The sequence below is a fragment of the Lynx canadensis genome, chromosome B3 (genome assembly GCF_007474595.2).
Source record: "Lynx canadensis isolate LIC74 chromosome B3, mLynCan4.pri.v2, whole genome shotgun sequence".
NCBI classification, from domain to species: domain Eukaryota; kingdom Metazoa; phylum Chordata; class Mammalia; order Carnivora; family Felidae; genus Lynx; species Lynx canadensis.
Genome location: NC_044308.2, coordinates 28,998,237 through 29,023,913, shown reverse-complemented (window position 1 = coordinate 29,023,913; position 25,677 = coordinate 28,998,237). Strand labels below are relative to the sequence as shown.

At 37.1% G+C, this 25,677-nt stretch overlaps 1 protein-coding gene across 3 annotated transcripts in view; it reads left to right on the top strand.

Annotated features, from left to right (window-relative positions):
* The window catches only part of ETFA (electron transfer flavoprotein subunit alpha), a 78,158-nt gene that overhangs the window by 13,768 nt on the left and 38,713 nt on the right, over positions 1-25,677 (top strand). For all 3 annotated transcript variants that reach the window (XM_030317621.1, XM_030317619.1, XM_030317620.1), the window contains exons 2-9: positions 2,586-2,732; positions 5,682-5,763; positions 5,867-5,949; positions 11,898-11,997; positions 14,004-14,114; positions 14,998-15,099; positions 15,441-15,509; positions 20,539-20,621. In XM_030317621.1, coding sequence (XP_030173481.1) covers positions 2,586-2,732; positions 5,682-5,763; positions 5,867-5,949; positions 11,898-11,997; positions 14,004-14,114; positions 14,998-15,099; positions 15,441-15,509; positions 20,539-20,621 — 777 coding nt within the window. The remainder of the gene's footprint in view (positions 1-2,585; positions 2,733-5,681; positions 5,764-5,866; positions 5,950-11,897; positions 11,998-14,003; positions 14,115-14,997; positions 15,100-15,440; positions 15,510-20,538; positions 20,622-25,677) is intronic.

The following is a 25,677-nucleotide window of genomic DNA, read 5'->3' as shown; positions in this document are numbered from 1 at the left end:
AATCAAAAATATGGTGTCTGATATATATTGGTAATAAGTAGCTTGTTACTGGCAATTCTTGTGAAATGTGATTTAAATCATAAATTATGCCATTGAGTTCTAATTAGAGTTCTTTGCAAGATACCGTGCTCTTCTGATTAAAAAAGAAAAAGTACTATATATTTCTACAGATGTGTATTAAAAAAAAAACCAAAAAACATTGTAGCAGACTCTTTGAATAGGCCTGGTATTTGCCTTCTAAGAACTTTCATTCCCTCCCAAGAATTGTGAACTGTTGTGAATTGCCACAACTTTCTGGAGAACAGTTTGTGCCAGTATTAAAAGCCTTAAAAGTGTGCCTGTCTCTTGATCTAACACTTCTGGGAATTTGTCACAAGAAAAGAATCATAAGATCTGCATAAATATTTCTAACCTTAACTTTAACCACTTCTTATAAGAAGGCAATTTTTTTTATCGTTATACAAGCAGGTACTCGATCTGGCAACAACAAAAGTCTCATTTTCCCTCCTTTACTTGCTTCCATTGAGTAAAAAAAAAAAGGGAGGGAAAAAAAAAAACAAGAAATGCCATCCATGATACATAATGCAGTGATTTCTTCCTCTGTCATGTCCCTAGAGTCTCTGGTCCCCAGCTCTGGGATTGGTTCATCAAGGATAAAGGGGGTTAGAGGACTGAGAAGGTTGAGGATGAACTGGTAAAGGTAGAAAGCTTAGGGGAGGAAGGGTCCCTGTTGGAAAGTTGCACAGAATCTGGCTTAGTCTTCTATGCAAGCAGAGAAGCTAAAGTCTGGCCAGGTTCTTTTTTTTTTTTTTTTTTTTTTTTTTTTAATTTTTTAAATGTTTTTATTTGTTTTTGAGAGAGAGAGAGAGAGAGACAGCATGAGCAGGGGAGGATCAGAGAGAGGGAGACACAGAATCTGAAGCAGACTCCAGGCTCTGAACTGTCAGCACAGAGCCTGATGTGGGGCTTGAACCCACCGACCACGAGATCATGACCTGAGCCGAAGTCAGATGCTTCACTGACTGAACCACCCAGGCGCCCCATGTCTGGCCAGATTCTGATCAGAAGAGTCTTTACAGACTGAAACAAACTCTCATTTGTTGAGGATGAGTGCAAAGATTTAGCTATGAGGATGGTCTTCCCTGCATTTTTTTAAAAAAATGTGTTATTTATTTATTTATTTATTTATTTATTTATTTATTTATTTATTTATTTATTTAAAGTAATCTCTGCACCCAACGTAGAATTCAAACTCACAGGCCTGAGATCAAGATTTGCACACTCCATTGAGTGAGCCAGCCAGGCGCCCCTGCATTGTTTTTACAGATTACAGAACTGGTTAAACTGGTATGCTCATATACTTAACACCAATAAAAAGGAAAAGTATTAAAATATGGCAATAGGTATTTATAGTATAGTAAATGAAAACATAAGTATTTTCCAAATTTAATTGTGTAATGAGCATTGTAAGTCCTATGCCTCCCTGCCTTTCATTCATACCCTCCTGTGTAAATTTCCAGCTCTGGATGTAAATTTTATACCATGCTTCCTTCACTCCAACTCCATATCAAAGATTATTGCTGAATTAAGCCATATAACCATGCCATTTGATTTTCAGTGCCTATTTTTCTCATTTCTCATTGCAATTTTTCACAAGGATAATTCCACAGTTTTCTTATTTTCTTAGACTTCGTCACACCTGTGGTACCCTTCCTTATGTTTTCACAAGACAGGAACACCTAAGCTTGTTCCTTTCTTACCCTTGATTCTGTGCTTCATGATCTGCAACCTCCAGCAGTTTGGATCGCTTCATTAACTGAAAAACTGTCTAATAATTGTATGTAACAGGTTTTATTTCCCTTAAAATCTTTGAGCACAGTGAGCATTCTTATTCATTTTTGTGTTCCTGGTGTTTGAATTTATTCCAGATGACCATGAGCTTGATCTCTTGATAGTCCACAGTAGATATAAGTGGATACTGGTTGGTTCCAAGATGCTGTCTGCAAGCTTCTTTTTTGAGTTCAGAAGCATTGTTCAAACAGTTGAAACCTGAGCAGAATTACTGTGTAGCATTTAAAGACATTACATTATTAGTTATCTGGGTATTGAATGCATTTTACGTGAAGCAATAGAAATCAACTTTAGTAAGTGTTCTAACCTATTATTTCTAGATATACTGTATCTTTAGGAGTTTGCTGCAAGTGAGTGTAATTGGTAGTAGTTTGATTCCTGGTTTGATAATTAATCGGTACAACTTAAGAATTTTAAATTTAGATGTATTTAGCAGTTTCTCATTGAACATACAGTATTGAGAAACATATATTAATGGGAAAGTTGTTTTGAAATAATTAAATTTTTCTAACAGTAGAATACAAATGCATTTTCTGTTTTAATTAAGAATATTAGTAATAGAATGATAGACACAAATAGCTTAATTTTTGCCATTGAGCAAGTATTTTATGAATATATTTATAGAACTGAGTTTTGTGTACAGTTTTCTTTGAGGCACACATACTTAATAATTAGAATTTTGAAAACCCTGTTTGCATTACAATATTCTTTTTCACCTTTTTTTTTCCTTTTAGGCCTCATTGTTACGATTTCAGAGTACCCTGGTGATAGCCGAGCATGCAAATGATACTCTAGCACCCGTTACATTAAATACCATCACTGCAGCCAAACGTCTTGGAGGTGAAGTGTCTTGCTTAGTAGCTGGAACCAAATGTGACAAGGTGAGAAATTTTTAAGGTCAACCATAGCAAATATAATCTCCATCAAGAGACAGGGAAAGATGGCAACAGAGAATTATGCTGAAGACTGTAACCCAAACTGGGCTCTAATCCTCATTAAATGGCCAATGTCACAATCATTACTACGTGTGAAAAAGGAACTAAAAGGTTTGCTCACTAAGCATTTTGTCTTTTGAAATGAGGTAAAATACTTGATTTAGTTCTCCTGGCACCATCATATGCCATCAGGTACCAAGTAGAATGATAATATTTGAGTCCCCTTAGAGGTTAATAGCCGATCTCTTTTTTGTATTGATGAATATACTAGCTAATTGCTTTTAATTCCTGAAAGTGGGAAATCTGGACAAAGTATCATAGGTGTTAATTTTTAATTGGTATAAGAATTCAGATGGAACTACTATGCTTTTCAAACTGTAGCTCTGACTAAAAGATGTTCTTAGTTTTTGTTGTTGTTGAAATAAGATAATAGCTTTGTAAACTAACCCCTGGAAAGGTACTGTAACAGGGTTTGCAGGCTCTGTACCACTGGGCAGCTGTGTAGTTGAAATCATGCTTCACTTAAGTTGAGCCACCAATTCACTCCCATCCTGTATAGAAGTTACCAAGTGTGCAGTTGGGGACTTGGACCTCAGAGGAAGAAATCTGGAAAAAGCATGTTTCTTTTTAGAGGATTTAATTTATTTTTTTATTAAATGACATTGATGAAGAGCATGTAATATAGTGCAGGCTCAGAATACTACTGTCACTTTTGTCTAATTTCTTACATGAAATTAGTATCTTGAAAGAATGTATTCTTGCGGGTTTAGGGTTAAGTTGTGTGGATTACTTTGCCTAAATCCTGCTAACAACTGTTGAATCTTATTTATTTGATAGTGACCACAATGTATGATAAAATGGCTAAGCTGTCTTTTTTGGTTGCCCTGTATTCATTCATTCATTCATTCATTCACTCGTTTATTTTTTTTATTTTATTTTATTATTTATTTATTTATTTTTAAATTTTTTTTTCAACGTTTATTTATTTTTGGGACAGAGAGAGACAGAGCATGAACGGGGGAGGGGCAGAGAGAGAGGGAGACACAGAATCGGAAACAGGCTCCAGGCTCTGAGCCATCAGCCCAGAGCCTGACGCGAGGCTCGAACTCACGGACCGCGAGATCGTGACCTGGCTGAAGTCGGACACTTAACCGACTGCGCCACCCAGGCGCCCCTCGTTTATTTTTTTTATAGAGAGCGCAAACTGGGGAGAGGGACTGGGAGACAGGAAAGAATCTTAAGCAGGCTCCACGCTCAGTGTGGACCCCGGAGCCCGATGCAGGGCTCAATCCCATGACCCTGGGATCATGACCTGCACTGAAATCAAGAGTTGGATGCTTAACTGAGTGAGCCACTCACACACCCCACCCTGCTTTTAGATATACAAGTTCTGGGTTTGATTCTTTGGCTGTGATTTTAAATAATTATTCTAATATTATTTTTTAAATATTTGAAATGCTATTTTATTTGTACTATTTTGAGAAAAAGCAGAAATAATCTTCTCTTTAGTTACATTCTTATTGTTTTGTCACATTCTAATCTGAAAGAAAAATAATCAGTATCTGCATAAAGAGACTCCATTAACGGCTAGGCAGATTTCAGTTTTTTGTAGCTACCTATCAAAAGCAGCAAGTGATTCTTCTGTGTAGTGCCAGAAGTTTTTGCTGGTAAAAAAGATAATTTTGATAGTACAAGATAGTCTGCCAGTGATCTGTCAGTGAATTCTTGGCTCAGCAGAGGTACTCTTGCAAACTTGAAAACAGTGAATATTGTTGCAATCTTAACCTTCCATTGATGGGGGCAAGAGGAATAGCTCTTTATGCCTACTCATCAGTGAATCAGTAAACAAGAAGACAAGACCATAATATGATTGTTATGTCTCTGCTAAAGCAGAAATCAGTCTTGGCTGTAATTAGATAATTAAAAGGGGGAATTCTAATTATCTTCTATATATAAGAAATCTGAGTGGTTAAAATTTTATGCTTTCCCAGAATTTAATTATGATTCCACACAGGAAAAATGAGGAAATAAAATAAAAATTATTTAGCTTCATCATAGATAAATAGATGTAGGTGGGCAGGAGCTCAGTAGTTGACAATGGACTATTATATAAGACTTCTTCTATTGCCTAGATTCACTAATTTTAACAGCAGAAATTATTATTATCAAATAAAGTACAGTGTCCTGTAAACAAATGTGGTTAGGTCCTGTTCTTTACCTCTAGGAAACCCTGAGTCTGAAATATATTGGCTGTGTTATTACTGTATGTGTCAGACCGAGAACCTAAGCACTGCCTCATTTTCACCATTTCTAAAATGATGAATTTACACTTACATTGAGTGAAAGGTAAAGGGCACAATCTACAATTAAATTTGAATAGAGAGCTGTGCTGATTTTGGCTTACCAGATAATACTTATTCAAAGTAAGAATTTTTATTTAAGGTCAGTTGGTAGTAAGATCAGTTGGCCTAAGTTTTGTTTTTGTTTTTGTTTTTTGTTAAAGGGTTTTCTTTTTTCCCCCTAAGTTGCCCTTTCTCTATTAAAAAAAATTTTTTTTTTTTTTACTGTTTATTTTTGAGAGAGAGAGAGAGCAAGTGAGTGCAGGGGAGAGGTAGAGAGTGAGGGAGACACAGAATCCAAAACAGGCTCCAGGCTCTGAGCTGTCAGCATAGAGCCTGACGCAGGGCTCGAATTCATAGACTGCGAGATCATGACCTGAGCCGAGGTCGGATGCTTAACCGACTGAGCCACCCAGATGCCCCTAGTCGCCCTTTTTCTAATAAGAACAATTTCTATAGTTGACCCTTAAGATTTTATGCTCTGTTGGTATTTGTAGTGGTGGCACTATTTGTATCTTTCTGTTAGATGGATAATTAAAAACTCTTTTAATTATAGGTGGCACAGGATCTCTGCAAAGTAGCAGGTGTAGCAAAAGTTCTGATTGCTCAGCATGATGCATACAAAGGCCTCCTTCCAGGTGAGATTTTTCCATTGGAAAAAGTGCAATGTCTAAATTATACTTGAATATAAGAATATGAAAACATTATGAAGTGTATTTATCAAATGTGTTTAATTCTTAGAGGAACTGACACCGTTAATTTTGGCAACTCAGAAGCAGTTCAATTACACACACATCTGTGCTGGAGCATCTGCCTTTGGAAAGGTGAGAAGATTGAGAATGTGGAATCTGATGTCATTATTTGGAAGGGTTATTAGATTTCATTGTGCTTGAAATGTACAACAGACTGTGTTTAGGTAGCTAATCCTGGCTTTCTGAATTAATATGGTAATAGTTTTGCTAAAATGTATTCTTTTAAGACTTTATTACATTTCTATAAAAATGCCACCTCCACCTTTTCAAATTTTGTCATAGAGACAACTCTGTGCTTTCAAGATTTTGTCATAATTTATTAGAATGCTACTTCCAGAGTTTCAAATTTTGTCATGGACAAAACTCTAGGATATTTTTTAAAATTATTTTTCTTTAAAAACAATGTTGAACTGTCTCTGTGTGTGTGTGAATGTCATTGTAGTCGTAACCGATCTTAAGCAATGGTTTATTTGGGTGGCTGATAGATATTTACAAAGGCCAAATTCTGTCTACTTGGGGGATTTGGTAATGGCTGTGTGGTAGTTGAAAACATCCTTAGGGTAAAGAAAGCTATAATCTGATCATGTGCATTGTGATATGTCTGAAGAAAGAATGTGCTGTCGGGCAGTTAGTTATCTGCATGAAGTTTTAAAAAAGGGGGAAACTAAGTGGGAGCCCAAGAGAATTTGTCAGTGGGTTGTTCTTGCTCTCTCTGTGGCCATGGGTATTCTAGCTCCCTTTTATCCCATTCTTAATAAGCTGCTGTTTTTAGTTTTTGTTTTACTTTTAAAGATTATAAATTGTACACAAATACATTTTTATTATAGAGGGTGCATGTAGTACTGAGCAGTATGCAGAGCAGAGCAAGGTATCAAAGTCTCCCTTTCTTCCCAACTCCCTCTTCCCGCTTCAGAGGTACAGGTGTTAACAATTGTACGTTCTTTTAGTCCTGCTGCTATGGATTTTGAAATTGTAATACCTGTACAAATTTTTTTCTTTTACTCCTAAGATAATATAACATGAATTATTTTGAGACTGGTGGTTTTTACTTAAGAATGTGTCCTGGGGGCACCTGGGTGGCGCAGTCGGTTAAGCGTCCGACTTCAGCCAGGTCACGATCTCGCGGTCCGTGGGTTCGAGCCCCGCGTCGGGCTCTGGGCTGATGGCTCAGAGCCTGGAGCCTGTTTCCGATTCTGTGTCTCCCTCTCTCTCTGCCCCTCCCCCGTTCATGCTCTGTCTCTCTCTGTCCCAAAAATAAATAAAAAAACGTTGAAAAAAAAAATTTAAAAAAAAGAATGTGTCCTGAAAATATTTGCTCATGTCTGTCTCATTTTTTTGTGGCTGCATAATATTCAATATTTAGCTAAGGATGGACAGTTAGGTTGCTTCTAATTTTTTGCATTTATAAGCCTTACTGTAAATAAATGTCCCTGTACATACATCTTTGTATACATGTGCTGCTATTTATTTAGAATAGAGCTTAGAAGTGAAATAGCTGGGTCAAAGACTGTGTGCTTTTAAAATTTTGACATATATTGCTAAATTGCTGTCTTAAGAGGATGTCTTGCCAGCACTTGGTATTATACATTTTAACATTTTCCCCCAATCTTATGGGTGAAAAATTATATTTTGTAACTTTTGCATTTCTCTGATAGTAAGATCAAACATCTTTTCATATAGTTATTGGTTGTTTTTATTTCCTTTTTTGAACTGTCTTGATTTGACTTTTTTTTCTTTTACTATCATAATTTTGGTGTAATTGATTTTAAAGTTTATTTATTTTGAGAGAAAGAAAGAGAAAGCACAGGAGGGGCAGAGAGAGAGAGAATTCCAAGCAGGCTCCACACCACCAGAGCAGAGCCCAACATGGGGCTCGAACCCATGAACCGTGAGATCATGACCTGAGCTGAAATCAAGAGTTGGATGCTTAACTGCCTGAGCCACCCAGGTGCCCCTGTTGTAATTGATTTTAAAATATTAGTTTGAGGAATAAGATATAATCTCTTATATCAAATAACCATGTTGAGTGATTAACAGTGAGCTCCCAACATACTGATCTTGTTTCTTGTGAAATGAATAGTGTTTGTGAATATTAATCTGTGGTATAGCATTGCTTCTAGGCATGAATCACTGCAAACCATGTAGAGAACTTGCAGAATAACTCATGTAAATTGGTGTAGTTTGTTTTTAACCTCTAGAATTATCAATTTGAACTCACTAATTTTTTTCTTTTAAGGTTAACAGAATTTCTAGGCAGTAACAATGTTCCACCTACAATGTAAACACAAGTTTAACAAACAATTATTCTTTTATTAGGTTATCACATTGCAGACTATCATACATTTTTCAGGGTTTTTTTTTTATAGAGTTTAGTGATTGATAGGTAAGATGAGTCCACAGACATATATGACCTTGGGCTAGTCATTTTACCTTCCTGACGTCTGTTTTTCTTGTACGTAAAATGGTGTAGTTTGATCAAGTGATGTCTAAGATCTATCAAGTAGAGATGTTAAAAAAAAAAGAATGGGTTTCCTCTGTGGTAGGTTGCCCTTTCTCTGGAAAAGATTAAGTCAGGATTGACATCTCACCACTGTTACAGATGAGCATTGAAGTAAAAGATCTTTGTGGACCATTCTATCTGAGGATTTTGATTTGGTACTAGATGATTTAAACAGATTTCATGAGTCTTGAGTTTCTGTGTTGACGGTTCATCTAAAATATTGTTGTTTTTTTTTTTTTTTTCCAACGTTTATTTATTTTTGGGACAGAGAGAGACAGAGCATGAACGGGGGAGGGGCAGAGAGAGAGGGAGACACAGAATCGGAAACAGGCTCCAGGCTCTGAGCCATCAGCCCAGAGCCTGACGCGGGGCTCGAACTCACGGACCGCGAGATCGTGACCTGGCTGAAGTCGGACGCTTAACCGACTGCGCCACCCAGGCGCCCCCATCTAAAATATTGTTAAACCAAAAAAAAAGGGCATTCGTTGCATCTAATTAGCTAGATTGTAATACTCTGAGCTTAATTGTGGTGTTGCGACATATGAGAGTTTTGAGAACAAGGGTCACATAATAGTAGCTGGTGCTGTATAGCCTCTGAATGGGTTTGGAATGAAAAAGAGTCCATTAGATGAAGCTGAGCAGTCTGCTCTGTAATAGTCCTTTACCAACTGTGGTTTGAGATTGCATACTTCATACTGGTATGCTAGAATTTAAAAATCTGTCATCCTTTTGTACATGAAAAAACACTGACAGTTGTTTCATCTCTTTCCCTGAAATCATGTGGTCAAGCCTGTTTGGACAGTGTAGAGATAGATCTGTTTACATCTACCCTGTCAGGACATTTAAATGAAAGATCAGATCTGGAGAAACATAAAGCCTTTAAGCACCATGATAAATTTTGTTTCAAGATGTGCTAAATAAAACAGGGATAAGAAGGTACAAAAGGTATTAAAATGCAAGCAATTTAGAAAGTTTAAAACTATAAAAAGAGATACAGTCTGCACAGCCTAACATTTGTAATAGAATTTGCTCAACCAGATAACAGTATTCCAATAGTATTTCCTGAACAGTTAAAGAAGGTGATTTCTTTTTTTTTTTTTAATTTTTTTTTAATTTATTTTTGAGACAGAGAGAGACAGAGCATGAGCAGGGGAGGGGCAGAGAGAGAGGGAGACACAGAATCCGAAGCAGGCTCCAGGCTCCGAGCTGTCAGCACAGAGCCTGACGCGGGGCTTGAACTCACGAACCGTGAGATCATGACCTGAGCCGAAGTCGGCCGCTTAACCGACTGAGCCACCCAGGTGCCCCAAGAAGGTGATTTCAAGAAGAGTTACTTACTGAAGCAGGCTTTAAATATTGTCAAACTTGATTTATTTTAAAAGTAGGCATCTTCTAAACTTATTTACCAAGTTAGAAGTATATTTAATGGCATTTTAATTGTTTTCCCAAATGCTTCATTTTCTAAGAGATCTTAATTTTTCTAATTGTGGTTTTATAAACTGTGGTACTTTTCAGTGGCTCTTCTGTCATGGTTGAAGGAGAACTGCTATGTAATGAAGGTAAAAATAAACTGAAAGTTAGAAAATCTTTCCTGTTGGGAGATATGACAGGAGGAAAATTGACTTAGGCTGTCAACCCTTGTTAGCATCAATATATATAAAACTGCTTGCTTATCAGATGTAGGGTAGGGACCCAAGAGGAATAGAAGACACAAAACCTCTACCCTGGGGGTGCTTCTGAGTTTAGTCGTGAATCATTATAGTATGTATATTAAAATTATTTTAAAACTAACCACATGTTAGTGCCAATTAAGTAGTGTAATTTTACATGCAAGTGGGTAATCCCAGGAGAATTCTTAGAGAACAAAGACGGTTTGGAGATGGAATTGAGAGAAAGTTGAATACTGTTATAGTGAGAGTTTGCCTCCTGGAGATGGTTTCATGTACCAAGTTCAGGAGATGCCCTGGAATAAGCTCTGTGTAGAAAGCAGTGTAGAATTCAGCTTTCTATTTGTGTGATAAAAGCAGCGCTTCACTTTTTTCATTACACTTAGATGATGTTATCATCTAAGAAAACCTTTGAGTCTAGAAAGTATGGACATTCAGTCTTCACTAACTAACTCTGTTTTAGAGCCCTAGAGTCATAGAATTTTAGACTAGAAGCTAGGAATTACCTTCCTGTTATTTGTGAGGTGACGTAACTGAGACTTTGGGGAAATCGCGGCTTTCCCAGTGATCCCTGCTAGTGAGGGCAAAGTTATCACACATATCTATTCCAGAGATGTTCTGTGCATATACAAGGAAAAGAATATACATTACTTTTGTTGCTTCTGTACATATTATACAGCTGTGCTTCACCTTTCTCATATGGTTACATAGGATTCCATTATACGGATGAGCTATAATTTATAAACCTATCCCTTGTTGATGGGTATTTAGGTGAGTTTTGATCTTTTTTATTGCAATATTGATTTTTAAAAAGGTGAAAATGTCTGCTTTGATAATTTTTCTTTCATATACATTAAATATATACATGTCTAATCTTTTTCAGTATTTGAGAATTTTATTACTCCTCTAAATATTTTTCTGTCTTATCTAAATTAAGTAATCCACAAGGGTCACACTTTGTGAGTAATGTTCATTAAAGTGAATATCATATCTTACAATTCAACTTACTGAGTTAAGGTGGTTTATTACTGTAAAACTCATAAAACTCTTAATGTAGTTAGAGTAATGGTAGACTCTTACTTAATCTTTTTTTTAATATGAAATTTATTGTCAAATTGGTTTCCATACAACACCCAGTGCTCATCCCAACAGGTGCCCTCCTCAATGCCCATCACCCACTTGCCCCTCCCTCCGACCCCTCCATCAACCCTCAGTTTATTCTCAGTTTTTAAGTCTCTTGTGGTTTGGCTCCCTCCCTCTCTAACTTTTTTTTTCTCTTCCCCTTCCCCATGGTCTTCTGTTAAATTTCTCAGGATCCACATAAGAGTGAAAACATATGGTATCTGTCTTTCTCTGTATGACTTATTTCACTTAGCATCACACTCTCCAGTTCCATCCACATTGCTACAAAAGGCCATATTTCATTCTTTCTCATTGCCAAGTAGTATTCCATTGTGTATATAAACTACAATTTCTTTATCCATTCATCAGTTGATGGACATTTAGGCTCTTTCCATAATTTGGCTATTGTTGAAAGTGCTGCTGTAAACATTGGGGCACAAGTGCCCCTATGCATCTGCACTCCTGTATCCCTTGGATAAATTCCTAGCAGTGCTATTCCTGGGTCACAGGCTAGATCTATTTTCAATTTTTTGAGGAAGACTCTTACTTAATCATAAAGACTATCCAAAAAGTTGTACTTGAAGTTGTAGTATGTCTAAAGATGCATATGAAATATAAAATACTTGAATTAAAACTTCTACAGAATATGCATTTAGAGAATGTTATTGTTGATAGTTGATAGCCATCCATAACTATGTATGTGTGTAATTTACTGCTTATTTTGCTTTTAGAACCTTTTGCCCAGAATAGCAGCCAAACTTGATGTTGCTCCAATTTCTGATATCATTGGAATCAAATCACCTGACACATTTGTGAGAACTATTTATGCAGGTGAGTACCCAAGGAAAATAATTAATCAACATAATAACTTTTGGTGAATTTTAAAAGCAGAAATTAATTTGAAGATAGGATTTTATTTATTTATTTATTTATTTATTTATTTATTTGATTTTTTAAAAATATAATTTATTGTTCAATTGGTTTCCATACAACACCCAGTGCTCATCCCAACAAGTGCCCTTGTCAGTGCCCATCACCCACTTGCCCCCTCCCCTACCCCCCATCAACTCTCAGTTTGTTATCTGTATTTAAGAGTCTTTTATGGTTTGCTTCCCTCCCTCTCTGTTTGTAACTTTTTTCCCCCTTCCCCTCCCCCATGGTCTTCTGTTAAGTTTCTCAAGATCCGCATATGAGTGAAAACGTACGGTATCTGTCTTTCTCTGACTGACTTACTTCACTTAGCATAATACCCTCCAGTTCCATCCATGTTGCTGCAAATGGCCATATTTCATTCTTTCTCATTGTCAAGTAGTAGTCCATTGTATATATAAACCACGTCTTCTTTATCCATTCATCAGTTGATGGACATTTAGGTTCTTACCATACTTTGGCTATTGTTGAAAGTGCTGCTATAAACATTGGGGTACATGTGCCCCTATGCATCAGCACTCTTGTATCCCTTGGGTAAATTCCCAGCAGTGTTATTGCTGGGTCATAGGGTAGTTCTATTTTTAATTTTTTAAGGAACTTCCACACTGTTTTCCAGAATGGTTGCACCAGTTTGCATTCCCACCAAGAGTGCAAGAGGGTTCCTGTTTCTCCACATCCTCTCCAGCATGAAGATAGGATTTAAAACAAGCCATACCTTTGCTTTAAATGGACCATCTTAAAGGTTTCTGAGAAAAACCTTAATCTTAGAATTGATACTAGACCATGACATTTCATTCTGTTTGATAGATCCAGAGCACTTTTCTTTCCTGCCTGGTTATTCAGTTTACAGAGTGACGAGATTTTTCCAATCATCAATAAAGATTAGATTCACTGTTCAGTACATTTTGTAAGTGGCACCTGGAGAAGCAAAACTTTTCCATTTAAAAAAAAATAGTATTCTTAATCTTTGCTGCTTCTATTCCATTTCCATCTGCATTAAGAAATTCATTTCAGTGTCTCTTTCGTTGATTGATCTTCTAAGCACTCTGGTCTCTAGTGGGGCTAGAGAAAGCAATGAACTCTTTGTTCTTTCTGATTGAAGTTCTGTGTTTCAATTTAATGGTCAGTTCTCAAATTAGATCTTTCGTCTTTAGTAGTTTGAGGGGAAATATTGGTCAAGTTTAGGTCACTCTTACGTGATTGCTAATCCATAAGAAATGTCTTAAATTCTTTTAAAATCCTGGCATATCACACCTCTTGTTCTTTAATACCCTATCATATTTTCATTTGTTTTCCTCTCTTAGCGTGCATAGTGGCTTCAGTCTTAAGTTGTTGCAGCTAATGTTGTTGAGTTACGGATTGTTTTTGGAGAAGGAAGCTTTTGTTTATATTTCTTTTAGGAAGACCATGCCTTATTAGGGTGGCTGCCTAGTCTATTCCAGTTCCTTACTTCCAGGCAGGTCAGAACTTGTCCTTCTTTTAAAAACATCCAACGGGGCGCCTGGGTGGCTCAGTCGGTTAAGCGTCCGACTTCGGCTCAGGTCATGATCTCACGGTGCGTGAGTTTGAGCCCCGCGTCGGGATCTGTGCTGACAGCTCGGAGCCTGGAGCCTGTTTCAGATTCTGTGTCTCCCTCTCTCTCTGACCCTCCCCCATTCATCCTCTGTCTCTGTCTCAAAAATAAATAAACATTAAAAAAAAAATTAAAAAAAAAAAACATCCAAGGTTATACAAATATCCACTGATCAGTTTTTTCAGTGTTATGATCCTTTTCCCTGCACTTAGTAGAGGTAGAAAACAATTGGTCCACAGTTATTTCTTCCCTGTTTTCATGAAGTAAATTCTTAACCTCTAAGGAATACATGTCTTTCATGAGTGTTTTTTTAAAAATAAATTGTGTATTTCAGGAAATGCTTTATGTACAGTGAAGTGTGATGAAAAAGTGAAGGTGTTTTCTGTCCGAGGAACATCTTTTGAAGCTGCAGCAACAAGTGGAGGTAGTGCCAGTTCAGAAAAGGGTGAGTGTTCATTTGAAGTTTGTATTTGTTTTGTTTCTTGTTTTTCTTTTAGTTCATGGATTATATTAGAGTAAGAGATGGCCTCTGGTTAGATTTCTAATACACAGTGTCTGAGAGCTCAGTCTAAGTAATATTCCCAAGCTTATACAAAAGTAACGTGCCTTTTTCATATCATTTTTGGTACTAGTATAGTTGTTTTTGTAGATCAGAGGGGTGAGAGAAAAGGTCCATTAAGATTAATCTGTTATGTTGATGTTAGGATTTTTTACTTTTCTCTCCATTTCCTATTATAGTACTTGAGACGTTCAGTGTAATGGAAGGATGTAATTAAAAGTAAATGTTTAGGGGCGCTTGGGTGGCTCAGTCAGTTAGGCTTCCGACTTCAGCTCAGGTCATGATCTCACGGTTCATGGGTTCGAGCCCCGTGTTGGGCTTTGTGCTGACAGCTCAGAGGCTGGAGCCCACTTCAGATTCTCTGTCTCCCTCTCTCTATGCTCCTCCCCTGTACACTCTGTGTCTCTGCCTCAAAAATAAATAAACATTAAAAAAAAAATAAAAAAAAAAAGTAAATGTTTAGAGGGTGTTACTCTTTACTGTATACAGTATCTTATTTGAACCCCATAAAGAGAGGGTCATTCCAGTTCTGTAGTAGACTCAGCGAAGTAAATGACTTTTCAAAAGTTGTGTAGCTGATAAGGTAAAAGCTAGAACCCAGTCCCTTTAATTCTTTCCAAAAATCCCAGAGAATGAAATGAACACAAAAAATTCACAGTAACTAACAAACTTCAATTTCATGGAATTAATTCTTTGTTTATCTTAAAAATTACTATTATTGAACTTTAACTCGTGGTCATTGTTTTGTTATCTGTATCAATATATACAGCATCAAGTACTTCCCCAGTAGGGATATCAGAATGGCTTGACCAGAAATTAACAAAAAGTGATCGACCAGAGCTAACTGGGGCCAGAGTAGTGATATCTGGTGGTAAGTAGATTATTGTAATTTATTAATTTTAAAAGATACTTTGATTTTAAAATACTTTGATTTTATTAGTATTCATTTTAGAGGAGCATAGGGTTTGTTTTTTTTTTTCCAAATGTAACAAGTTGGTAAGTTGCAAGTATTATTCCCATTTTAGCAATTAAAATGAAATCATGAGCTTGATAACCCACTTTGGGCTCTTTATTGCACATCTGTATCTCTGGCACCAGGGGGAGCATGGCACAAGTCATCTCTGTAGCTGTATAGAATGGAGTTTGTGTATTCTTTATGGAATGGAGTTTAGGTTTAGTTAAATTGTTTTTCCCCCATCTGTTTTCAACAAGGCCGGGGTTTGAAGAATGGAGAGAACTTTAAGTTGTTGTATGATTTGGCAGATCAACTACATGCTGCAGGTAAGGTTATTTTCTTTGGTAGAAAAATATTCTTTTTTTGTTGGATATATTTTTTCCTTATTATTTCATTTATACAGAGGTCATTCAAGGCTGCAAATTATTTTGCTTTCTCTGGTTTTGACTTTCCTCTCTGAAATGGTTTTTCTTAGTCTCCAAGTAGCATTCATTGTGGAGATGGTATCCTTATGCTTTTTAATTATTTATGTCACACTCTTATATTTGCCAAATCTTTGTATTTTTTCTATTAAAAAAATTTTTTTTTAATGTCAGCTTTAGTGTCTACTTCTGATTCAGGAATGTCCTTGTTTTTCTCTTTATTGGTAGTCTAATATAAACCTCTCCTAAAAATAGAAGTTAACATTATCTAAAAATTGTAGTTAACCAGGGGCGCCTGGGTGGCTCAGTCGGTTGAGAGTCCGAATTTGGCTCAGGTCATGATCTCGCAGTTTGTGGGTTTAGGTGCCACATCAGGCTCTGTGCTAACAGCATGGAGCCTGTAGCCTGCTTCAGATTCTGTGTTTCCCCTCTCTCTATCCCTCCCCTGCTCTCACTCTGTTTCTCTCTCTTTCTCAAAAATAAACATCTAAAAAAGAATTGTAGTTAACCATTTATAGAAAAGCTAGTACGTATTAAAAATGTACTGATCAGAGTGGAATGTCTTTTGAAAAGTCAGAAAATTGACAATATTTTAGTTTTTTGTTTTTTTTTTTTAATTTTTTTTTTCAACGTTTATTTATTTTTGGGATAGAGAGAGACAGAGCATGAACGGGGGAGGGGCAGAGAGAGAGGGAGACACAGAATCGGAAGCAGGCTCCAGGCTCTGAGCCATCAGCCCAGAGCCTGACGCGGGGCTCGAACTCCCGGACCGCGAGATCGTGACCTGGCTGAAGTCGGACGCTTAACCGACTGCGCCACCCAGGCGCCCCGACAATATTTTAGTTTTTAATTATAGAACTATTACATGAATATATTCTTTTTTTATAAAAAGTCTCCATTCTGTCTTTCCTTATTTAAGGGTTTTGTGTATAACTTTCTAGGTTTTCCCTATGCTTTTATATGAGTATATATTTATATATGTACTCACAGAAACCGTAATGGCTTTGTCTGAATAAAGGCATGATATTGACTCTTTATGATCAGATGGTGTTATTTGAGGGTGTTTCATTCACTTATTCTTTAATTGAAGAAATATTTACTGAGTGTCTGCCATATGTCAGGCATGATTTTAGGAGCTAGGGAAATAACAGTGAGTAAAATAAGCAAAGTTATGTTTGTATTGGGTGAGACTGGACTTTGTATTAGGTTCCTGTGGCTGCTGTAACAAATTGCTGTAAACTTGGTGGCTTAAAACAACAGAAAATTGTGCTCTCACAGTTCTAGAGGCCAGAAGTGTGAAGTGTGTTGAAATCATGGTGTTGGCAGGACCACACTCTGGGAGCAATCTGTTCATTTCTGTGTCTAGAGGTTTCCCTGACATTTCTAGGCATGTGGCTGCATCACTCCAATCTCTGCCTCAGTCTTTATATCACCTTCTCCTCTGTGTATCTGTCTCATATCTCCTTCTGTATCTCTCTAATGAGGGATACATGTGAAGACATTTAGAGACCACCTAGATAATTCAGGGTAGGCACCCTCTCCTAAGATCCTTAACTTTATATCATATCTGCTGCCATGTTTGTTAATACTCACAGATTCTGGGGATTAGAAAGTGAATATATGTTTGGAGGGGCTGTTTTTCTGCCTACCACAGACACTAAACAAAATAAATTAGTAAATACTATATTAAATTAAGGGTAGTAAACGCTATGAAAAGGATGAGGAGGAGGAGTTTGGAGAGGGAGGGTTTCAGTTTTAAATAAGGTGGTCAGAGGAAGCCTTAAGAAGGAGACATCTGAACAAAGGTTTGATGGATGTGAGGAAGCAAGCCATGAGATCTGAAAGAGAGAGTGTTTCAGGTAGAGGGACCAGTAAAGTAACAAAGGGCCTGACTAAGGCAGAAGCATGTCTGGTCTGTGTGATGAATAGTAGGGAGGTCAGTGTGGCTGGAATGGGAAGTGCAAAAAGGAAGAGTAGTTAAGAGACAAGATTGGGGGTAATAGACCAGACCATGCCTTTGTAAAGAGATTGTTTTTCTCTGGATGAAATGGGAAACCATTGAAAGATTTGAGAAGAGTCACATGATCTGTTTTGAGTCACATCTAGTTACAGTTTTGAGCACAGAGTATAGGGAAATAAGTGCATTAACAGGGAGATCAATTAGGCTGTTTCAATCAGGTGAGAGACATGTGTGGTTTGGATAAGGTTAGTAGCAATGGATGTGGGGAGAAATAGTTTTGGGATATATAGTTGAAGGTAAAGAACCACTGGGATTTCCTGACAGATTGGATATATATTATGAGAGAGAGGTTTTTTTTTAATTTTTTGTTTACATTTATTTATTTTTGAGAGACAGTGAGACAAAGTAAGAGTGGGGGAGGGACAGAGAGAGACGGAGACACAGAATCTGAAGCAGGCTCCAGGTTCCGAGCTGTCAGCACAGAGCCTGATGCAGGGCTTGAACTCACAAACTGTGAGATCATGACCTCAGCTAAAGTCAGATGCCCAATCAACTATGCCACCCAGGAGCCCTGAGTACAGACAGCTCTTTAGAGAAATTTTGCTGTATAGGAGAACAGCAAAATGAACATTATTTGGGGGGGGGGAATGGGGCCAACAAGGGTGTTATAAAGAGGGGACAAATAATAGCATGCTTCTGTGCTGATGGGAATGCTCCAGTTGAGAGGGAAAAAATAATCATATAGCAGAGGGAGGGGAGAGTTGTTGCAGTGATGTCCTTAAGTAGGCCACAAAAAATATTGGTCACAGCTTCGAGTTTATGGGTGTATGTTAGTTGGAGCATGTGAAAGTTTGCTTGTGATTATTTCAGTTTTTTCAGTGAAATAAGAAGCAAGCTCATCAGCTGAGAGTGATGATGTTAAAGAGTATTGGAAGTTTAATGAGAGAAGGAAAACTATGAAATTATAGTTTAGGAAAGAGTGAGAGAATTAAGGCCTATTTATTTAAAGTAAAAGCCAGTTAGCACAGCTTGGTGTTGGTGTTTTTCTCCAGTTATGTTGAACTACAGGGGGACAGGTATGGAAAAGGTAAGGGAGGTTGTTTAATCAATTAACCAGAGATGGAGCTTTTTCCAGTTGGGTGTGATGATTTAAGAGGAAGGCAAGGAAATTGCAGGCGTATGCAACTAAGTGATTAGAGTCATTGATCGTAGAATTTAAGGTAGGGTAAAGAAGAGCAAACACAGTGGGAGAGAGGGACAGTGAATAGAAATGTAGATCCCAGTGAGGTCAGAGGATTGTTGGAGTTGGGTATGAAGTGAGTCAGCTGGAAAGAGTAGGTCACAGAGAGACATTGGAAATTGTCAGGGGATTGGTAATTGAAAGTTTGGGGGATATGACCATGGGTGTGGCTGAGGACAGAGATGACTGCAGGAGAGTTGTTTAAGGAACCAAGAAGCCAGGTATTAAAATCTTCGAGAATTAAGACTAGTGTTGGAGAAAGTGACAATGACCCAGAAGCTAAAAATCATTGAGAAATGAAGGAGATTGACCTAGTGGTTGATAGATGACACAGCAATACGTGGGTGATTATGATGACATGAGATTCAAAGCTGAAGCCTTTTAAGGAGGAAGGAGGGAAAACTTTCTGAGGGTGTCAATGAGGTGCCCGCCTATAGGCCCAGTGGTATGAAGTTGGTGGCAGATAACTGCCGGAGAGGATTGCAGGGGAATCATTGTCCTCAGGGAGCATCTAGACAAATAGGAAGATGGGTGAAGATTAGGACGTATTTAGGGCATTATGGAGATTAGTGTGTGGATTATGAAGGATAACCTTTGAGTCTGGGGCTTGTTGTAGTGACCGATGCAAGTAAAGGGCAGGATGTGATCAGTCATCACTGATCTAGGTAGTGTTGTTGAGACTGAGCATTAGGAGGTAGTGAAGAGTACTATTTGTGACTTCCTCTTGTCCTCTGTAGATGAAGATGAAGAGGATCGGAGGGTCATTCAACCCCTACTGTGAGAGGGGTGACCTTATTACCAAGTACAGGGCTCCTTATTGACTCCTGATGAAGGAGGATAGAAGGCTAGTTAACTTCTCATTTTTTTTTTTAGATAGCAGATATTGGTTAAAACTTACCTTGTGTTATACATAACTTGTCTTTTTCTGATCATAGGAAATAATGATATAGTACCTTTCTTCAAAAGTTGTGAAGTTGTCAGGGTGCCTGGGTGGCTCGGTAGGTTGGGCGTCAGACTTCGGCTCAGGTCATGATCTTGCGGTTCACGAGTTCGAGCACCGCATCGGGCTCTGTGCTGACAGCTCAGAGCCTGGAGCCTGCTTCGGATTCTGTGCCTCTCCCTCTCTCTCTGCCCCTCTCCCGCTCGTGCTCTGTCTGTCTCTCTCTCGAAAATGGATAAACATTAAAAAAAAAAATTTAAAGAAAAGGAAAAGTTGTGAAGTTATTGAGGCATTTGGGTGGCTCAGTTGGTTATGTGTCTGACAGCACGGAGCCTGCTTGGGATTCTCCCTCCTCCCCTCCCCAACTCGTGTGTGCACATGCTCACTCTCTCTCAAAAAATAAATAAATAAACTTTAAAAATCTTTAAAAAAAATTGAACTTATTGCATAAAGGACCATTATATAATGGCATGCCAAACAGATTATAATGTATGTTTTATGAATGCCTGAATGTCTTTTTGATAAAGCAAGCAGAGGACTTCAGCCAAATTTAAAATCTTAAATCCTTGGGTATAAGTAGAAGGCATTTCTTGAAGTTTTGTGTGTAAAATGCACTAGCACTTCATTTTAGAATTTTTGACCAGTGACAGGAGGATTTTTTTTTAAACAAGGCCTTTATAAAATAAAATTCTGATTGTACTTGTCGGTGTCTTTCTAATACACTTATTAGTGAATATCCCAACCAGTGGAATAAGAGCTTAAAAAAGTGACAAATATGTTTTTCCCCATTTAGTTGGTGCTTCTCGTGCTGCTGTTGATGCTGGCTTTGTTCCCAATGATATGCAAGTTGGACAGACGGGAAAAATAGTAGCACCAGTAAGTATTGCAATAAAATATGCCATCCAAAATTCTATGGAGATAAAAAGTGTGTGTATGTGTATGTGTTTATGTTTGTCCACTTTATATGTATGTATAATTTACTGAATAACTATGTCAGTGATTTATGTTCTGTTCAGTGTATCTAGGCAGTTAGCCATTACCATGGTGAACGTGTCCTCCTCACAAGGTCTGTGGATTTCTTGGTCTCAGTAATGTGCTTTGCAGTTCTTAAATCCAGCATTGTCTTTCAGATATTTTCTTAAGTTTTTATTCAAATTCCAGTGTCTTTCATGGGGTACCTGAGTAGCTCAGTCAGTTAAGTGTCCAACTCTTGGTTTCACCTTAGGTCATGATCTCATGGTTTGTGAGTTCGAGCCCCACCTCTGTCATTATTTTTATACATTGACCCACATTTGGCCAGTGAGAGCCTCTTTGAGATGGTGGCTCCTGTGTCTTTTTTGACCTGTTCCCATCATTCTTTGAGCCCTTTCTTACTTTCTAACAGAACAATATGTTCCAGGCTCATTTTGTACTTTTCCTATCCCAGCCTGGAATTTGTCTTTTCTCCAAAGAGTCTTGGTGCCCTTTAACGAAGAATAGTATTTTGTAGGCAACATCTGGATGCTAGTTGCATTCATTGCTATTGGGATGTTGTTATTCCCAAGACCTCTCAGTGAAAAAATCTAGGGAATGTATATAACGGTGTGTATGTGTAGGCAAACACACATTCATAATTACATACAGTACACATTTACATCTGTATTTCTGAATCAGTCTCTATATATTGAAAAGTGTAAGGGCAACTGGGTGGCTCAGTCAGTTAAGCATTGATTTTGACTCTTGATTTTGGCTCAGGTCATGATCTCATGGTTTGTGAGTTCAAGCCCCACATTGGGCTGTGTGCTGACAGTGTGGAGGCTGCTTGCGATTCTCTCTCTCCCTCTCTCTCTGCCCCTCCCCTGCTCACTTGGGAGCTCTGTCTCTCTCAAAATGAATTAAAAAAAAGAAAACTGTAGTTCACTTTGATACTGCCAATTCCAGTTCTCTCCCTTTATCTTTTGTAATGCCCTTACCCCACTGTAAAAAACCTGGACCCTCCCAATATCCTACCCTGCACAGATGCCCTCCTTGCCCTGCTCAGGCTCTGACACTCTGCACTGAACAGTCCTTCTGTATAGATACTCTTCCCACTTTGCTTGGACTCTGACACCCCTTTCTGGATCATTTCTTCCCAAAGTGCAGTTTTACATTCCTGCCAACAATGTATTTGGGTTCCAGTTGCTCTTCATTTTTACCTACCAACATTTGGTGTTTTAGTTGTTCAAGTGCATGTGCAGTGGTACCTTATTGTGGTTTTAATTTGCATTTGCCTGATATCTAATCATGATGAACATTGTTGTGTTTTGGGGATTCACATGTCTTCCTTAAGAAGTGTCCATTTAACTCTTTGGCCCTTTTTTATTGAATTGCTTGTCTTTTGTTACTGAGATGTTGATATTATATATATTTATATCTATAGTTATATTATGTAATTGTATAACCTTCTTGTCAGATATATTTTGCAAATATTTTCTCCCAAAGTGTGGCTTGCCTGTTTATTTTCTTAATGGTATCAAGTTGAGGAACTTCCCTACTATTCCCAATTTGTTGAGAGTTGTTACCATGAATGGTGGTTGAATTTTGTCAAACGTTTTTCTACACTTACTGAAATGATCATGTTTTTTCCTACTTTATTTTGTTAATATGATGAGTTACATTTTTGATTTTTGAAAGTTAAATCTGAAAGTTAAATCACTTTGAATTATAGTGATAAACCCTATTTGATCATGATAGGTTATCTTTTTAAAAAAATTTTTTTTAATGTTTATTTTATGAGAGAGAGAGAGAGAGAGAGAGAATGAATGTGCACGAGCTGGGGAGGGGCAGAGAGAGAGGGAGACACAGAATCCAAAGCAGGCTCCAGGCTCCGAGCTGTCAGCACAGAGCCCAATGCGGGTCTCGAACCCACAAACAGTGAGATCATGACCTGAGCTGAAGTCAGACGCTCAACTGACTGAGCCACCCAGGTGCCCTGTGATAGGTTATCTTTTTAATATATTGCTGGTTTTGATTGACCAGTATTTTGTTGAGGATTTTGGGGTCTGTCTTGATCAAAATAATCTGCAACTTTCTTTTTTAAAAATACTTGTCTAAAAAAAATGAAAATACTTGTCTAATTTTGGTATCATCGTGATGCTGGCTTCATAAAATGAGTTGAAAGATGTTCCCTCCTGCTCTATTTCCTGAATGAGTTTGTGTAAGATTGTATTTGCTTTGTTTTGTCTTAAATGTGATAGAATTCAGTAGTGATGTCATTTTGGCCCGGAGTTTTCTTTGGTGGAGTATTTGAGAGTTGACTCAATTTCTTTAATGGTTTTAGGGCTATTGAGATTTTCGATTTTATTTTGAGTCTGTTTGACTAAGTGATATGTTTCAAGGAATTGGCCCTATTCTTCTAAGTGGTCAAATGTATTAGATAAAGGTGTTTATGATACTGCTCTAATTGCTTTTTATTGTCTATAAGATCTTCTGGAGTGATAGGTCCTCTTTAATTTCTGCAGTTGTAATTTGTGTCTTCTCTTTTTTGTTCACCTTCTCTTCATCAGTCTAGTGAAAAGTTTCTAAAAAATTTTTAAGGGTTGTGTAGGTGACTCAGTTGGTTAAGTGTCCAACCCTTAATTTCAGCTCAGGTCATGATCTCTCAGTTTGTGAGATCAAGCTCCACGTAGTGCTCTCTGCTGACAGTGTGGAGCCTGCTTAGGATTGTTTCTCTCCCTTTCTCTCTGCCCCTCCCCTGCTAACCCATGAATATGCTCTCCCTCTCAAAATAAATAAATAAACATTAAAAAAAATGTTTTTTTAAATCTCACTGATCCAACTATTTTAGAATAACAGCTTTATTGAGGTATAATTCATATACCATACAATTCATTTGATTAAATGTTTAATTCAGTGGCTTTTAGTACAGTCACAGTTATACGACCATTACCTCAGTTAGTTTTGGAACATTTTCATCGCCCCCAAAAGAAACTGCATAGGTGTTTTGTTTTTGTTTTTGTTTTTTTCTCCAACTCCCCCAGGCCAAGGCAACTAACATTCTACTTTCTATGTAGATTTATTTGCCTATTCTGGATATTTCATGTTAATAGAATTATATAATATGTGGTCTTTTATGTTTTTTATTTTCATTTAGCATAATGTTTTTAAGGTTTATCTATGTCATAGTATTACTTTTTATTGTTAAAAGTATTCCATTATGTGGATATGCCACCTTTTATTTATCCATTCATAATTTGATGGACATTTGGGTTGTTTTTACATTTTGACTATTATGAATAGTGCAGATATGAACATTCATGTATAAGTTTTTGTGTGGACCTGTATTTTAATTTTTCTTGAATGTTTATCTAGGGCTGGAATTGCTGGATCATATGGTAACTCTATGTTTAACCTTTGGAGGATCTGCCAAATTGTTTTCCATAGCAGCTATACCAATTTTTATGAACCAATTTTTGGCTTTGTTAATTGTTTTCATTTTCTTTTTTTTTTTTTATTTTTAATCGATTTTTTTCTCTCTTAATTTTCTCCCTTGTGATTACTTTGGGTTTACCTTGCTCCTAAAGTAGAACTTTACTTCATCAACTTTGTATTGTTTATTTTTAAAACTTTGTAAAAAGTTTGTTTGTTTACTTACTTACGTACGTATGTATGTATGTAATCTCTATACCTAGCGTAGGGCTTACATGCTTTTTTGACTAGGTCAGTCAAGTGCCCCTCTATTGTTTATTTTTAAATTTTTTTAAATTTGATGTTTATTTTTGAAGGAGAGAGAGGCAGAGCATGAGTGGGGGAAGTGCAGAGAAAGAGGGAGACACAGAATCCGAAATAGGCTGCAGGCTCTGAGCTGTCAGCACAGAGCCCGATGTGGGGCTCGAACCCATGAACTGTGAGATCATGGCCTGAGCTGAAGTCGGATGCTTAACTGACTGAGCCACCCAGGCACCCTATGTATTGTTTATTTTTAAATATAAATATTAAATATATAAATTTCCCTCTTAAGCACTACTTAAGCTGCATCCCACAAATTTTGATATATTGTATTTTTATCTTTTATGTAAAAAATATTTTCTAATTTATAAAATTAGAAATATTTAATTTCTAAATACTTGTGGGTTTTTTTTCCCTAGAAAGCTTTCAATTATTGATTTCTAATTTAATTTTGGAGAATATCTTCTTAATATTTCAGTCTTAAATTTTATTGAGATTTATTTTAATGGCCTAACAAATGCCCTATCTTGGTGAACATATGCACTTGAAAAGAGTGTATATTTTGCCATTAGACACTGCAGGAATAAATGTTAGTGAACTTTGAGGATATGATAGCAAAACTATCTGAAATGACAGAGAGAAAAACACACATACACACACAGGAAAAAAAAATAGAGCATTGTTGAGCTGTGGGACAACTTTAACAGGCCTGCTATATGTATGATTGGAACAGCAAAACTCTTTGAGGAAATAATGACCATAAAAGTTTTAAATTTGATGAAGTCTGTAAACCCACAGATCTCAGAAGCTCAGCAAACCCCAAGTACAGTAAACATGACAGAAACTGCAAGGCACATCATAATCAAATCGATTAAAGATTGATAAAAAAGTTCTTAAAAGCAGTAAAGAGACAAATGTGATTTAAATGCTCTAATCAAAGAGCAGAGACTGTCAGAATGTATAAAAAGCAAGACATCATCTATGGCAATCCTAGTAATTGATAGAATAACTAGACCAAGAAATTCAGTAAGGACATGAAGAGTATTTAGACCAGGAGTCAGCAAACTTTATCTGTAAAGAGTAATAAAGCAAATACTTTTTGTTTTATGGGTCATAGAATGTCTCTTGTAACTATTTAACTCTACTGTTGTATAGCAAACTTAGCCATAGATAGATCAGTAAATGAATGAATGTGGCTGTATTTCAGTAAAACTTTATGTACGGAAACAGACAGCAGTCCACATGT